This window comes from Suricata suricatta, chromosome 9 (assembly GCF_006229205.1).
Source record: "Suricata suricatta isolate VVHF042 chromosome 9, meerkat_22Aug2017_6uvM2_HiC, whole genome shotgun sequence".
Taxonomy (NCBI): domain Eukaryota; kingdom Metazoa; phylum Chordata; class Mammalia; order Carnivora; family Herpestidae; genus Suricata; species Suricata suricatta.
In genome coordinates this window covers 20,550,409-20,566,237 of record NC_043708.1, presented here as the reverse complement: position 1 = coordinate 20,566,237, position 15,829 = coordinate 20,550,409, and the positions used below count along the sequence as shown (strand labels likewise).

The following is a 15,829-nucleotide window of genomic DNA, read 5'->3' as shown; positions in this document are numbered from 1 at the left end:
TCCTACTTCCATGAAAAGAGGTACAGCCCTGCCCTCCATCCTGCTTGGCATGAAGCAAATAGGCAGAGTGCTCTGTGATGCCTAACCTACAAAGATCTCTCATTCATCCCGTTGAAATTAAACAGCGATAGGAAGCCTTTATTTTCATCCTCTGTCAAAACTAAGCTGGCTGGAACTCTTGCTTTTCCTGGGCCTCTTGCCCTCCCCACACTGCCACCCTCACCTCCGTGTGGACGTTCTGACAGATGTGCAGGAAAGTCAGCAGGCTCTTTAAAATGAAGGACGCAGATCTCTGACTTTCTTCAAATTAACCAGCGCATCACTTTTATCTGCTCATCACTCATTCATTTGACACATGTGTACTTCTATATGTCTTGTATAGAGTCCAAATCTGGAAATATAGTTATAAAATTGAAAGACAGTCACAGCCCTAATGGAATTTATAGTCCAGAGACTCACTATTCACCCATATAGAATATTCTTCTCTGGAGGTTTCTCATAATCCCCAAATTGTGATCAGCTTCATGGCCTCTAAGCAGCTATCCCTAAAAAAAAAATCCAAAATGACCCCAATGACCCTTCAAGTTTCCCTCATCCTATGGGATACGTAAAGTTGTCAGATGTCGAGCTTCTTCACATTTCAGAACTCTTGTAAACAGGTGATTATGAAGGAATGGAAATTACTCCCTTAAATGGAGCTCCTTGAGATTTAAAACAACAAAGCAGCCACCTGTGGCTGTGTCTCTAATTACAGCTAGGCATATTTCACACAAGGAAGTATAAGGCTAAGCAAACACAGACATTCTGGTGGTCCCCAGGTATCCCTCCCGGCCCTCAAAGCTTGCCTTTCAGAATACAATTGACTTTTATTTTGAAAAGACAACAAAGCTTTCAGCATCTTCTGCCCGATAAGTTCTGGAGAAGATAGAAAGGTCTAGGAGGGTAACTACTTGACTTTGAATTAAGGTTGTCACATGGGACACAGACTAAGTGCCAAGGAACACATGCAGTTGGTATAAATACATAAAGTAGGCTGGGTGTAGGAAGAGAAGTCCTATCCTTGTATTGCAACTAAGCATAAGTAAGCACCACTGTACACGATTAAAACAAGTTCAACAAATCATGGCTATGTAACATCCCTCTCTATAGGTTGCATGCCTCGAGAAGTGGAAAGGGAACCTACCTAGATGGACCTTCTGGCTATACTTTTTATTATTTGCACAACATTGGCCACTTTGCATCACATTTTGGCATTTTAAAGTCTCAAATGTAGAATATGAAACTCAAACTAGAAGAACCCTAGAGCCCTTTTTGTCAACATAACAAAATATTTTCAGAGTCTTACATGTGCCCTACACTTTATACACACTGTACCTTACAACAAAGATGAAAGATAACCATTATTATTATGTCCATTTTTCAGATGAGGAAACCAAGGATCAGAGGATGTAGTCATGGCTGGCACTAGACTTCAGATCAGTCTGGTTCCAATGCCTGTGTTATTTTATCCTATGGTATTTTGCACTATGTATCTACGGCTATGCCTGCAGACCCTCCAACTCTAAGGAAGCAAGAGAGTAAAGACACAGTCTCAAAACCTAGGCCTAAACCAAGCCAGCAAATCAGCAAAGGAAAATGCAGAAAATTATATACAGCTAATGGCAGGCAAGGGGCCAAGGGGGAAGAAATAAGGAAAAAAAAGGTAAACATAAAATATAAAATCATTACCTAAGATAACTGGAAATGGAATAAATTACCTACTGAGTTGTGTCATTAAGGATGCTGTTTCCATCTTCTGCTCTGCCTCCCTGTGTATCATGTGTCTATAAAGCTTGATTCTCCTCAGGGTCATAGAATAACTGCTAGTTCAGTTGGAGTGCTTCCTCATTCCAACCTGCCAAGAAAAAGAGAAATTTCCAGCATTTCAAACAAGAGTCCCGAAGTTCACAGAATGACTTCTTAGTCACACTCCCACCCCTGAATCCATGACTACAGCCAGAGCAGTAGGATGGCCCAATCCTCACCAAAATACTGTCCTTACTGACAGCTTTTCCCCATTTTTCCTACTTTACTGGCCTTGCTTCCTCATTCAATCCACTGATTCTCAGAGACAGCTTCAAGGGCATGTGACAGTATAGCCACACAGGGCCTCGCTTTTGGTTTAATGCTTTGCGGTCATCATCTTGAAATTTTTAGTAAGTTTTGAACAATGGGCCACACATTTTCATTTTGGATTAATTAGGTTCTGCAAATTATGTAGCCAGTCCTGTTAACTACTCTTCTTCCCAATCTTTGCCATGGGAGTTCCTTTAGAATTGATCTTGGACCCTCTTCCTTTCTGTTATCTTGCTTTGTGCTCTTGCTTAGGTAAATCATTTCTATGGCTTTAAATGTTCTCTGTATGATGATAATTTCCAGAGATATTATTTAGCTAAGACATTCTTGAGCTCATCTGCTTATATCCAACTTGCCATCTTGATACCTCAACCTGGATGCCTTAACAGGCACCACACACTTAAAAATATATCAAATATGAATCTTTATTTCCTCCCCCAAATATCTGTCTTCTCCCATGCTCACTACAATCAAGCCTCTTTGGATAAACTTCTGTGCCTTTCCACATCATCCCCCTTTCCTGACTCAAAGCATTTGTGTTTCTTGTTTCCTCTGTCTACCAGAAAATTTGTATCGATTTAGACTTTCACACCCAATTTATCTTAAAGCTCATTTACCCACACCCTGACCATGACAGGTCACTCTTTCTTCTAGTCATTTGACAGATAGATAGATGTAGATATAGATATAGATATAGATACAGATATATTCTTATGGTCTTATTTTGTATTCCTTCAATTATGGAAAAGGCCAATTGATTGATGTATGCCTTTCTTTGAAGAACTGACTTTGTCGTTCTATATGTCCATTTTCCCTTGTAGAATATCTTATTAATTTGTATGAGTCCATTATATGTGGAAAACATCAATTTTCTGTTTTAATAAAATAAAGCTAGAGCAAATCTGGAACAAGGAAAGAAATCATTAGGAGGTCTCAATGTAAGATAAAGCATGGTAGAAACAATAGGAATGTTCTTGATTCTGGGACTATAAAGATCTAAAGGGGGAATGTTGCAGGCAAAGGGCAAAATCAGGTGCAAATGCCTTGCTTAGGAATTGTATTTTGCATGCTTGTGTTGCCAGATGGGTCCCTAAGTAGTTGCCACTTGTGCATCAGGACTCTAAGTGAATTGCAGATGGATAGGAGTCAATGGGATTTAGTGAGACAAACTTACCAGTCAGGGCCAGCAAGAGAATAATAGGCAGGGGCCCTCATCCTCTCACAAACAGATTAGCTGAGGTGGGGGTCTCTGATGGACACATTTGCAATCCAGTTGAGGGAGCCTGACCCACTGTGTTTCTCCCTTAATATGAAGTACAACAAAGCTTTGTCAGACTGGTTGATGACATGGTTTATGGGTGACTTAGACTAGGTACCAGCAAAAATAGAAGTGTCCATGTACATATTGACAGCAGACCCTGCAAAACTTGCTGATAGATTTGGATGTGATAAAGTGAGGAATTGGGCGGAAGGCTTCAGGGATTACTCTTGGGTTTTGTTTGGTAGAGCCATTTATTAAAATTGGATATGACTAGGGAAGAAGATAGAGATGACACTATGTTTCAAATGTCAGTAGTTATTGACACACCAGGTTGGATAGGGAAACAAATAGGAATGAATTGTTTATACAACATTGTGTTTGGCAAAATGGGCTATTACAGAAGTGCTTAGGAGGTAACTGGTATCATTTGAATTCCACCACCTTTGGAAAGGTGAAGTGTGAAGATAAGTGAAGACTCAGAACATTCTTGATTCAAGAAGTCAAAATTTGTTTCCAATGTGAAGGCCACAACTACAGCTACACTTCTAGAATTCTCTATTAACAAACTCAGTGCCCAATACATATATTAATTCTTCTGAATCCCTCAATTCAATTGCAGAGGCATCATCACAGGCTGTTAACCTGTTTCTATTAAGATGGAAAGATTATGAAAACTCACAAAATTAACCTAGCCAACCTAAGATCTCCTCCGGGGCCATTATTCTTTACTAAAATATATGGGTATATAGACATTTATTGAGCAGTTACCATGTGCCAAGGACTGTGCTAAATGCAACACATGCATTATCTCATCACATTCACAACCCCAAGATAGTCAGGTTTGATAAACACCCCATTTACATTGCTCTTAATCCAATCTCTACGAGAATTAGAACCCACACAAACCTCCGTTTTTTAATGTTTGTTTTTGAGAGATTGAGCAAGCAAGCAGGGGAGGGGCAGAGAAAGAGGGAGAGAGAATCCCAAGCAGGCTCTGTGCTGTCAGCCCTCAAAGAGGGGCTCAAAAATCACAAACCATGAGATCATGACTTGAACTGAGATCAAGAGTCAGATGTTTAACCGACTGAACCACCCAGGCACCCCTCAACATCACTGCTTTTCAAAGGCAGCAACTGCCCATCTCTGGGTCCTACAGTAGAACTGATTACAGTTCCTGGCCCACGGGAGGTCACTATAGAAGGAGTTGAATGAGAGTTAATATATGTACGCTCTGTACTCAATTTCCTCTCAGACCAAGAAATTGTTATTTCAAAACAAACAAAAGTAAGCAACTACTTCTGCCTCTTCTTTGGCTGAGGATTAGGAGTGTTGCCACAAAGGCCACTTACCTCCAGAAGGACTGCCAACAATCACTAGAAGATTCATTCAGGTCAGCCTCAGGTGATGTAATGAAGAACTTCAAAATCTTTTTATAACAATATTTCAATATTGTTTTTCTTCATAAATGATTTGGTAAGAATCCATTGAAATTTAGGAAAACTGTATTAATTTTTAAAACAGAATTCTACTAGTTTTAGCTTTTATAAAATTCAACCTATTTTAGACCTATAATTCAGAATGTTAGTTTTTGGGGGGGAAAAAAGCTTAGCCTTCACATCGTGTTTCATTCCCGTCCCCTATGCCTATCCCGCTTTTCCTCCCACGGGCACATTTTGCTACAGCCCTTGCTCTACGGATTCAACCTCCCAGCCTTAATTTATTGGGTTGTAACCAAATCTTTCACTGCCTCTGCTTAACCAGATCACATTCTTTTTTGCTCTGTCACCATTAAAAAATGTTTTTCAGCTCCACGTCATTTTAAATGATGTATATAATTACAAAATTAAAAATTTGTGACATCTGAGTGCTTGCTGTTACCAAGCACAATTCTGAAAGCTTTAATGCAATATACCTCATAACTACACTGACATCATTTTACAGATGGAGAAACTGAGGTCAAAATGATTAAGATCAACATAGGAGCTTAAATTACTGTAAAAATACAAGATTTGCTGGCAATAAATGTCTTTATTAGCATTGTGTTAATGGTTAAAACTTGGTTTCCTAGATAAAGTAGTAAGAGAATCTAAAATATACAAAAAAAACCCCCCAAACTTAATGATTCATTTGAATTAGCTGTAAAATTAAAATACCTATTATTTAACACCTTCTATAACAACACAAAATATATATATTATGTAATACAAACCTCAATAATCCAGTTCTGTTGTGCATTTACAAACTCTTAACTAGGGAAAAGATTTAGCCAAACAGAATAATTTAAAGACTTGTCCTCATATAATTTATCATTATTTTTTGGAGAATTACTTAATACAGTATGTTAATTGTATCAATTTTAGTTACATTTTATTGGTGTGCTCCATTTGGCTCCATTTAAATTTGTGTACCTGGAAAATACAACTATTCTTTATAAAGCTACTCTGAATTTGTAACACAGTTTAATAATTCAGACTGTCATCCCACCCTTAAGGTATAGAATTTAATGATACCCTTTTTCTTTTGATAAATGGAACTTATTAACAATGTAAAGCATTTTCCTTTCTAAACTGTATGCTTTTATTCAGTTACCTACATAATATTATACACTAGTAAGCAAAGCAATCAACATTACTCTTTTTTAAATAACATCTTTAATTAAAGTTTTTGCAAAGGTAAAATATTAAACTTAAAATAGGTCTTAGTACATCAAAATACTAAGTTCTCTAATTGTATCCCAAGATGGTCTTTAAAACATAATATCCTGTATATCACAGAAGAGCAACCTTGATCTGCAATTGTACAGAATGAATTTTACAAACATAATAAATATATTTACGCCCTTACACATAACAGTATGTACAACAGCAGTTGACAATAGTAGCTCAGAACAGCAAAAGGATTAGCCCCTCCCCCCAAATTGTAGCCCTGACACATACTGGACTGATTTAAGGAACCTTGACTAGAATAGTAGTTAATAATTCCATGTAGTTCATCCCTCAAGGGAAGAAAAACGTTTCTCTTGTTCCTCAAAACAACAAAAATAGTAAGTTCGGTGTTTAAAGTTCTTCCTTAAATCATAAAAAAATGACAGAAGATAGACGAAGGCAGGCTTAAAAAGGGAATAATAAACGTGAGAATAATTTCCATAGCATAATAGATTAAAATGCAAAACTACTTAACATAAACTCATGAGGAACTATTTAAAGCAACTATGTTTTAACCAATGAATTCAAAATCTGAAATAGCTGACTCAGACAGATGGGAAACAGACATGAAATAAAATGAAAATGTACAAAGATGGATCAATAAAATATTCCATTGCACAAAAGCTCAAAAAAGTTCAAGATGAAATAATCTGAAAATATAGGAATTTTCTCAAGTGAAGAAAATGCTAAGTTATAAAGGGAACTCCCATGAGGAAATTATGTCTACATTCCTGTACAAGGCATATTTACCTTTTGAAAAGAATGGTGACATTATTGCTATAAGAGAACCAGAAATTACTCTTAGAGGGAGTCAACCCTTTTTATTCCTCCATAAAAGCCAGAAAAAAAGAAAACCAAATCCTTGATTTTCATATAGCAAAAGAAAATCTTTATACAAAAGCTATTATATTTTTATGTTCTTGCTGTCTAAAACCAAAATCTATTAGAATACGCTCTTCAAGAACACAGTTTAATCACTATACACATTGCTCAGATCCTGATGGTATTCCTCAGAACAACATCAAGGTGGCTTTGATTTTAAGAGAGGCAACAATATAAATGTGATATGATGGCATTTAATTAACAAAAAAATGTTAAATGTGAACATTAAAAAAAATATAAAAGCCCAATATAAAGATCCCCTTCATATAACAGACATTTTACTCTAGAAACTAATTGCACATTAGAGTTGTTTTAGCCAAATGTGGCTCTCTACAGAAATTAAATGTGCTCTCAGGCAATTCAAATGGCCTGATTCTCCAAATGACCACCAAAAAAGAGTACATACACTGAAAGGCACACATTTCCACACTTTACCTAGTAATTTTGTGTAAATTTTCCTTAGCACTGTTAACATTAATCATTTTTTTTGGTAATAAAAGGTGCCATCACCATCTGTGCAAATCTAAACAAATCCTCTTCTGAAACCTTATTTTCGTAATACCAAGTCTGAACTACTTTCCCTCTTTAAAGTAACATGCTATTTTCATTTTAAAATTCTGAAAGTGGGAATCCTTGCCTTTTCAAAGGAATGACATTTTATGGAACCTAATGAAATGATTTGTTAAATACAATGTAAAAGCATGATTAAGAATTCAAGTACAGTAAAAGAGAAGCAAGTGGCATTCTTATAGCAAGCCACTATACTAAAACTAAAACATTCTATTTGATTAAAAAGGAACACGATGCAATAATATATAAGAGCACAATTTGGTATGCAGTGTTGTTTGGACCGGCTTTCAGAACTTTCACAGGTGAAACTAAAGCATTGGCCAAGTATGCCATAATTAATATGCAATACACAGGTGCAAATACAATGGTTATTTCCTGCTTCAAGATAACCCTAGTGAGTCATTCTGAAAGCAGTGGTTGTTCATGTTTGAAAACAACGTTATAAAAACAGGCCAGTAAACAATTCTACTATGAATACAAATGTTTGTCTACACAAAGGGCTCAAAACATGAGCTGAGTATCATATAGTAATTCAAGGTTCAGTAGCAGAACTATGATATAGCCAAAGGGTTTCAATCAACATTGCAGCACTGCTAAACTTTTATAGGTAGTTCAGGTCGTTGACTTCTTCACTGGGTAAAATATAAACCTACTAACAACTACACTGAAGGACAACTGAGCAATAGGACTTCTGTGATTTCACCCCTCCCTTCTCGTCTCCCAGTCTCATTAACAAAAACAAAAACAAAAAACCTGTGTGTGCTTTGAGAGTAGTGGGGTAAACAAACTTCCCCTCCAAAAAACTGAATATAGTAAAAATTAAAACCGTATTACCAGTTGATGACAGCTAAATAAAACCTAACTATAGCATGCTAGAAACCATCATTTACACCAAAGTTCAGAACATAAGTTAAAGGGACCAAGATGGTATATGGGGTGGGAAGTGCGTGCACGCTCGCGCGTGCTCTCACTCTCACACTCACTCACACACACACACACACACACGATTTGCCTTTTTCAGAAGTTTAAAGATTTGTGTTAAAAAAACTAATAACTCACAGTTTCTCTTTGCAATGTAAAGTGTTTCTATGTTACTTCTGGAAACACATATAAAGGCAAAAAAAGGGAAGACAAAAATGGAAGACTTAAAAAAAAAATCAATATACAAGTAATTTTAAACACATGTGAATTTTGCCGAGATAGACCATGAAAATCATTAGTTCTAAGAAAACACAGGTGAAGATACGTGACCCTACAGTTCTCCCAGGTAACTAGTTCACACGGAACACAGCACTGTCATATTGTTCCTTAGAGCCTCTTAACAGAATACAGAGCTGTGCATTCTTAATATACATACTAAATTTCTATTATTCTTAATATAGAAGTCAAATTTCTATGCTTTCTTCTTGATGTGCAAACTGGAGCCCATGTATACATTATCAATGGCCTGAAAGGGCCACCAAATAAAAGAGAGGTAAGTATGTACTTAGTGGCCCATCCTCCTCGGACCCCAAAATTTCCCCCTCAAATTACAAAGTTGCAATTAAAAGTTTTTTTTTTTTCAATTAGAATAGTTTAAAAATTGTTTACTAGTGAACACAAGAAACTTTTACAGTTACTAAATTGTTTAAGAAAAATCCAGGTCCTCACCACCTGCCCAATGAATGCTTCAATCAATACGCAGTATTATCTGAATGTTTGTTTAGCTTAAAGATTAAACACATATATAAGCATATACTTCAGTCCAACAGGAAAAAATATCTGTATCTATTCATGTGTATGTAATTTTAGCTAGATGATACCTTTGTGAACCAAAACTGTTTTCCTGAGGAGCCACTCTGGGGTCTCTTTATAATGTATAGGACTAAAAAAACAAACAAAAAAACCAAATATGATTTTTCTTTAAGGAAACCGAAGCTGTCATTTTAATTCTGCTCAACTCAATAAGACCCAAGTCTTTAAATTACATTTCATAAGAACCTAATCAAAATAAATATCCATTACTGGGTGATATTTTGTCTCCAAACTGTGATCACTGATTACTTCCTTAAACTCTTAAACAGATGTTTCATAAAGCAGGGAAGGAAGAGGTATATATTACTGAGGGAGAAGAGCTAGTAAAAATACTTAAGACCTATTATGAGAGTTCTAAATTGTTTCCTTATACAAGTGAATTAAAATTCAATACCATAATTCTTACCCTTTTGTAAAAAGCTCACACGCAATTTTTACCAAATATAACCACATACAATAAGCAGTTTCAGGTCAATCTATCAAAAGGCAATTTTCTTCAGTTCGTTCCAACAACTATCTTCCGATTGAACCCAAGTTGGAGGAAGGAGTATAGACAAAGCTTTACATGCTAATTACTGGTGGCAGGTACCTGTATTTAAAATCGACAATTATAGTTTTCCAAAACCCCAGCCTCTCCCACCCCACAGCCCCAGGTGCTACAGTTCCATGGCTTGCCAGTTAGAAGTAGTGTCTATGTTGTCAAGGTCTTTTTGTTCCAGTAGCTTTGATTCTACTGCACTTTTCTGACATGCAGAAGTTAAGTTTTGGTTGGTGTATGTCCCAAGTTTCAAACTGTCCACTTAAAATTTTTTTTAAGTTTCTTTTGTTTATTTATAAAAGAAAAGAACCAATTCTTCACCATTCTGCATCTCCAATGGCTTTGGAAAATATATAATCTCTTCCATTAAGATTCATAATGCCATCCTTGAGATGAAATTTCCATTTGTTTTTACTTCTGTGTATCTAAAGAAACAAAAAAAAGAACGTAAGAGATGCAATAGAGCAAACAAAAACCCATTCATTCCAAAAAAACTTTGTCTTGTACACTACTGCATTTACAAATTGTTTTTCATTGACAGAAAACTGACAAGGTAACAGTTTCAGCTGCACAACATGATTCGATATTACTATAAAGTAAGTCTAGTTAACGCTCATCACTATATATAGTTACAAATTTGTTTTCTTTTGATGAGAACTTTTAAGATCTCTTTTAGCAACTTTCAAATATACATTATGGCATTAACTATAATTAACATGCTGTATTTCACACCCCTAGAGTTTATTTATAACTTCAAATCTGTACTTCTGACCCCCTTCACGCATTTGCCCCTATCTCTACCCTCTGGCCTCTGGCAAGGACCATTCTGTATCTTTGAGTTCAGTTGTTTTTTTGGTTTATTTTTATTTAGTTGTTGTGAATCCAAATAAGTGAGATCATATGGTATGTGCCTTTCTCAGACTTATTTCACCTAGCAAAATGCTCTCAAGGTCCATACAGCTTGTCATAAATGACAAGTTTGCTTTCTTTTTTATGGATGTATACAATAATATAAATAAAGTATAACACATCATGTGTATACAAATATACACTACATTTTCTCTATCCACCCATCCACTGACGGGACAGTTAGGTTGCTTCCATGTCTTGACTATAAATAATGCTGCAATGAACATGTGAGGACATAAATCAGAGTTAGTGTTTTCATTTCCTGTGACTGACTGCCCAGGAAGCAGAACTGCTGTATCATATGGTAGTTCTGTTTTTGATGTTTCAAGGAACCGCCACTGTTTTCCATTGTAGCTATACCAATTTACATTCCTACCAAAAGTATACAAAGATTCCCTTTTCTCCACCACCTCACCAACACTTGTTTTTCTTGTCTTTTGGTAACAGTCATTCTAACAGGTATGAGCTGCTATCTCATTATGGCTTTGATGTATATTTCTCTGACTGATAGTGATGCTGAGTATCTTTTTATGTACCTGTTGGTCATTTTATATCTTCTTTGGAAAAACACCTATTCAGTTCTTCTGCTGCCCATTTTTTAGTTCCTATTTTTTTATGTTTATTTTGAGAGAGAGAGCGAGCGAGCGAGAGCGAGAGCGAGAGCGAGAGCATGAATATGAATCCCAAGCAGGTTCTGCAGTGTCAGCACGGAGCCCAGTGCAGGGCTCAACCTCACAAACCGGGAGATCATGACCTGAGCAGAAACCAAGAGTTGGAGGCTTAACTGATGGAGACACACAGGCACTCTTCCTATTTTATAAATTGAACTGTTTTGCTACTGAGTTGTATGAGCTCTCCATACATTTTGGATATTAACTCTTTATCAGATATATGATTTGCAAATATTTTCTCCTATTCTGTAAGTTTTTTTCATTTTGTTGGTTTCCTTTGCTATGCAGAAGCAGTTTAATGTAGTCCCGTTTATTTTTACTCTTGTTACCTTTGCTTTTGGTGCCAAATCTAAAAAAATCATCACTAAGACTCACGTCAAGGAACTTATACCCCCACTGTTTTCTTCTAGTTTTATTGTTTCAGATAGCACATTCAAGTCCTTAATCCCTCTTATGCTGTAAGACCATGGTCCAATTTCATTCCTTTGCATGTGGCTGCCCAGTTTTCCCAGCACCATTCATTGAAGAGACTGTCCTTTCCCCCCCTGTATACTCTTGGCTCCTTTGTTGTAAATCAATTGACTATATATGTGTAGATTTATTTCTGGACTCTTCTGTTCCACTGATCTGCACGTCTGGTTTTATGTCAATACCATACTGTTTTGATTTTTACAGTATTGTAATATAGAATAAAATCAGAAAGTATGATGTCTCTTTCTTTCTTAAGATGCCTTTGGCTGTTCAAGGTCTTTTGAATTTTAGAATTATGTGTTCCATTTCTGTGAAAATGCACTGGAGATTTCGATAGAAATTTATATAAGCAGATCACTTTGGGTAGTATGGACACTTTAATATTAAATCTTCCAATCAATGAGCACAAATTATTTTTTCATTTATTTGTGTCTTCTTCAACTTCTTTCACCAAGGTCTCATAGTTTTCAGTGCACAGGTCTTTCATCTCCTTGATTAAACTTATTCCAAGGTGTTTTATTCTTTTTTCATGCAATTATAAATGGGATGGTCTTCCTGACTTCTCTGATAGTTTATTAGCATACAGAAATGCAACATTTCTCATATATTGATTTTTATCTGGCAAGTTCACGGAATTACTTTTGGTGGAGTCTTTAAGGTTTTCCATGTATAATATATAACACTATGTCATCTGTAAAAAGTGAGTTTTACTTCTTTCTTTCCAATGTGGATGCTATTTCTTTTTCTTGCCTAACTGCTCTGGCTAGAACTTCTTATACTACGTTGAATAAAAATAGCAAGAATTAAGCACCTAATTCCTGAACTTAGAAGAAAAGCTTTCATCTTTGAGTATGTAACCTGCAGGTTTGTCGTGTATGTCCTTTGTTATGTTGAGGTACATATGTCCCCTCTAATACCCACTTTGTTGAGTATTTGTCATAAATGCATGCTGAATTCAGCCAAATGCTTTTTCTGCATCTTTTGAAATAATCTTAAGGTTTTAATCCTTCATTTTGTTAATGTGGTCAGTTATCATATTGATTTGTGTATGTTGAATCATCCTTGGATCCTCTAAATAAAGACCACTTGGTCATGGTCATGGTATATGATCATCTTATACACTGCTGAATTCAGTATGCTAATATTTTATTGAGGATTTTGGCATCTGAGTTCGTTAGGAATACTGGCTTACGATGATGTTCTTTTCTTATGGTGTCGTCGTCTGGTTTTGGTGTCAGGGTAATACTGACCTTATGAGTTTAAAAATATTCCCTCTTCTATTTTTTAGAAGTGTTTGAGAAAGACTGGTATTAATTCTTCTTTAAGAATTTCTTTTTTATTCTGGTAGAGCTCACCAGTAAAGCCATCTAGTCATGATGCCTTATTGAAAAGTTCTGATTAGGAATTTGTTTCTTCTAGGTTGTCCAATTTCTCAGCATATAATTGTTCATAGTGGTCTCATGATTACTTCTATTTCTGTGGTATCTGTTGTATCTCCTCTTTCACTTCTGATTTTATTCATTTGACTCCTATTCCTTTTTTCTAGGTGAGTCTAACTAAAGGTTTGTCAATTTTGTTTATCTCTTCAAAGAACCAACTCTTTAGTTTCATTGATCTTATCTACTGTCTTTTTAGTCTCTATTTCATTTATTTACATTCTGGCCTCTGTTATTTACTTTCTTCTAACTCTGGACTTCATTTGTTCTTTTCTATTTCTTTGAGGTATAACATTAAGTTGTTTGAGTTATTTCCTGATGTAAACATTTATCTCTATTTAAACTTCCCTCCCCAAAGTGCTTTTACTACATATTGGAAGTTTCAGTATGCTGTATTTCCAGTTTCATTTCTTTTTTTTTTTTTTAATGTTTTATTTATTTTTGATACAGACAGAGACAGAGCATGAGAGGGGGAGAGGCAGAGAGAGGAGGAGACACAGAACCGGAAGCAGGCTCCAAGCTCTGAGCTAGCTGTCAGCACAGAGCGTGACGCGGGGCTCGAACCCACGAACGTGAGATCATGACCTGAGCCGAAGTCGGAGGCTTAACCGACTGAGCCACCCAGGCGCCCCTCCAGTTTCATTTCTCTCAAGGTTTCTTTTGATTTCTTCTTTCACTCAATGACTGTTCAGCATAGTTTAATCTCCAAATATTAATGAATTTTCCAATTTTTTTCTTGTAACTGATTTCTATTTTCATACCATTGTGGTTGAGGAAACTTTTATGTTTATTTTTTTAGAGAGAATGACAGAGTGCACATGTGGGAGGGGCAGAGAGGGAGACTCACAATTTGAAGCAGGCTCTAGGCTCTGATCTGTCAGCACAGAGACAGACGAGGAGTTCCAACTCACAAAGCGTGAGATCATGATCTGAGCTGAGATTGGACACTTAACCGACTAAGCCACCCAGGTGCCCTGAAACTAGTTTCATAACAAAGTTAAATTTGACAAAAGAAAAAAAAAAAACCCCAAAACCAAAAACACCTCTGATTCACTCATAGGTTTTAAAAAAGTAACTATATCGGTAATTGGTATCATTTTACAGCTCTTAGTACTCATGTTTATTAGCTAATAACATAACATTTCTCCACAAAGTATTATCTCTACCAAGTTTACATACACGTGTCCTTTTTTTCACAGGAAATTTTATACTGGCAAGCAATTAAAAAATTGTTTTTAATGTTTTCTTATTTATTTTTGAGTGACAGAGAGACAGCGTGAGCAGGGGAGGGTCAGAGAGAGAGGGAGACACAGAATCCAAAGACAGGCTTCAGGCTCTAAGCTAGCTGTCAGCACAGAGCCTGATGCGGGGCTTGAACCCAGGAACTGGGAGATCATGACCTGAGCCGATGCTGGACGCTTAACCGACTGAGTCACCCAGGCTCCCCTATATTGGCAAACACTTAAAAAAGAAATATCCTCTGTTTTCCCTGATACTTCTAGACCACAGTGGTTTTGGTTTTTTTGTTTTTTGGGTTTTTTTTGCCTTTGCTCTATAATCCTTTTATGTCTATACCCTTTAACCTTAAACTTTTCTTCAATCTAGTGACCACCAGAACACTATCTTTTCTTAATACTGGAATCCTATTACAACCATTCTCTTCCTCGACACCTGGGTGGCTCAATGGTCAAGAGTCTGATTCTTCAGCTTAGGTGATAATCTCACAGCTTTGTGGGTTCAAGCCCTGCACTGGGCTCAGGGCCTGCTTGGGACTCTCTCTCTGTCCTTCCCCACTCACGCTGTCCCTGTCTCTCTCAAAATAAATAAACAAACTTACAAAAATTACAAATAAAAACAACCAACCATTCTCTTCCTCACATACAGCAACATCTTCCATATGGCTAACTCTTCTAATACTGTGGCCCAACAGTATTAGTATCCATACTAATTTTAGTATCTCTAATTCTACTTAGTTGCCTACAGGACACCTGGCAACTGTTTTCTCAAAAGCCACCAATTATCCTCTAGTTTACCATATCAATAGCCACTTGTTACCTGATTTATTACAATAGCCTTCCAACTGATTTCTAGGCTTCACTCTTGCCCTTTTCCCAGTCATCTTATAAACACTTTTGCCAGAAGCACAGTTATAACACTATCACCTCTGCTTATTTCTATTTCTAAATGACCTGGTAATAACTCACCTTCCAAGCTTATTTCCTACCTCCACACTTCTCAAACACTTTATTTCAATCAAAAGAAGTCTCATCTCTCGCTCCCATTTTTACAAACTCAATTCCTATTTTAAGATCCGTCTCAAAAATAACTGTGTTCTCAAAGCTTTCCCTAATCACATCAGCTAAAAGTACTCTTTTCTTTTAAATTTATTTTGAGAGAGAGAGAGAGCGTGTGTGCACACGCCATGCATGTATGTAGCAGAGGTGGAGGGGGAGAAAGGGAGAGGGGAAGAGGGGGGA

General features: G+C 36.5%; 1 protein-coding gene across 1 annotated transcript in view; it reads right to left on the bottom strand.

Moving 5' to 3' along the window:
* Positions 1–6,008: 6,008 nt before the first annotated feature.
* Positions 6,009–15,829, bottom strand: part of GTF2A1 (general transcription factor IIA subunit 1) — a 30,460-nt gene continuing 20,639 nt past the window's right edge. Inside the window, exon 6 of the mRNA XM_029951717.1 lies at positions 6,009–10,290. Within this exon, the coding sequence (XP_029807577.1) occupies positions 10,183–10,290 (108 nt within the window). The 3' untranslated portion in view covers positions 6,009–10,182. The remainder of the gene's footprint in view (positions 10,291–15,829) is intronic.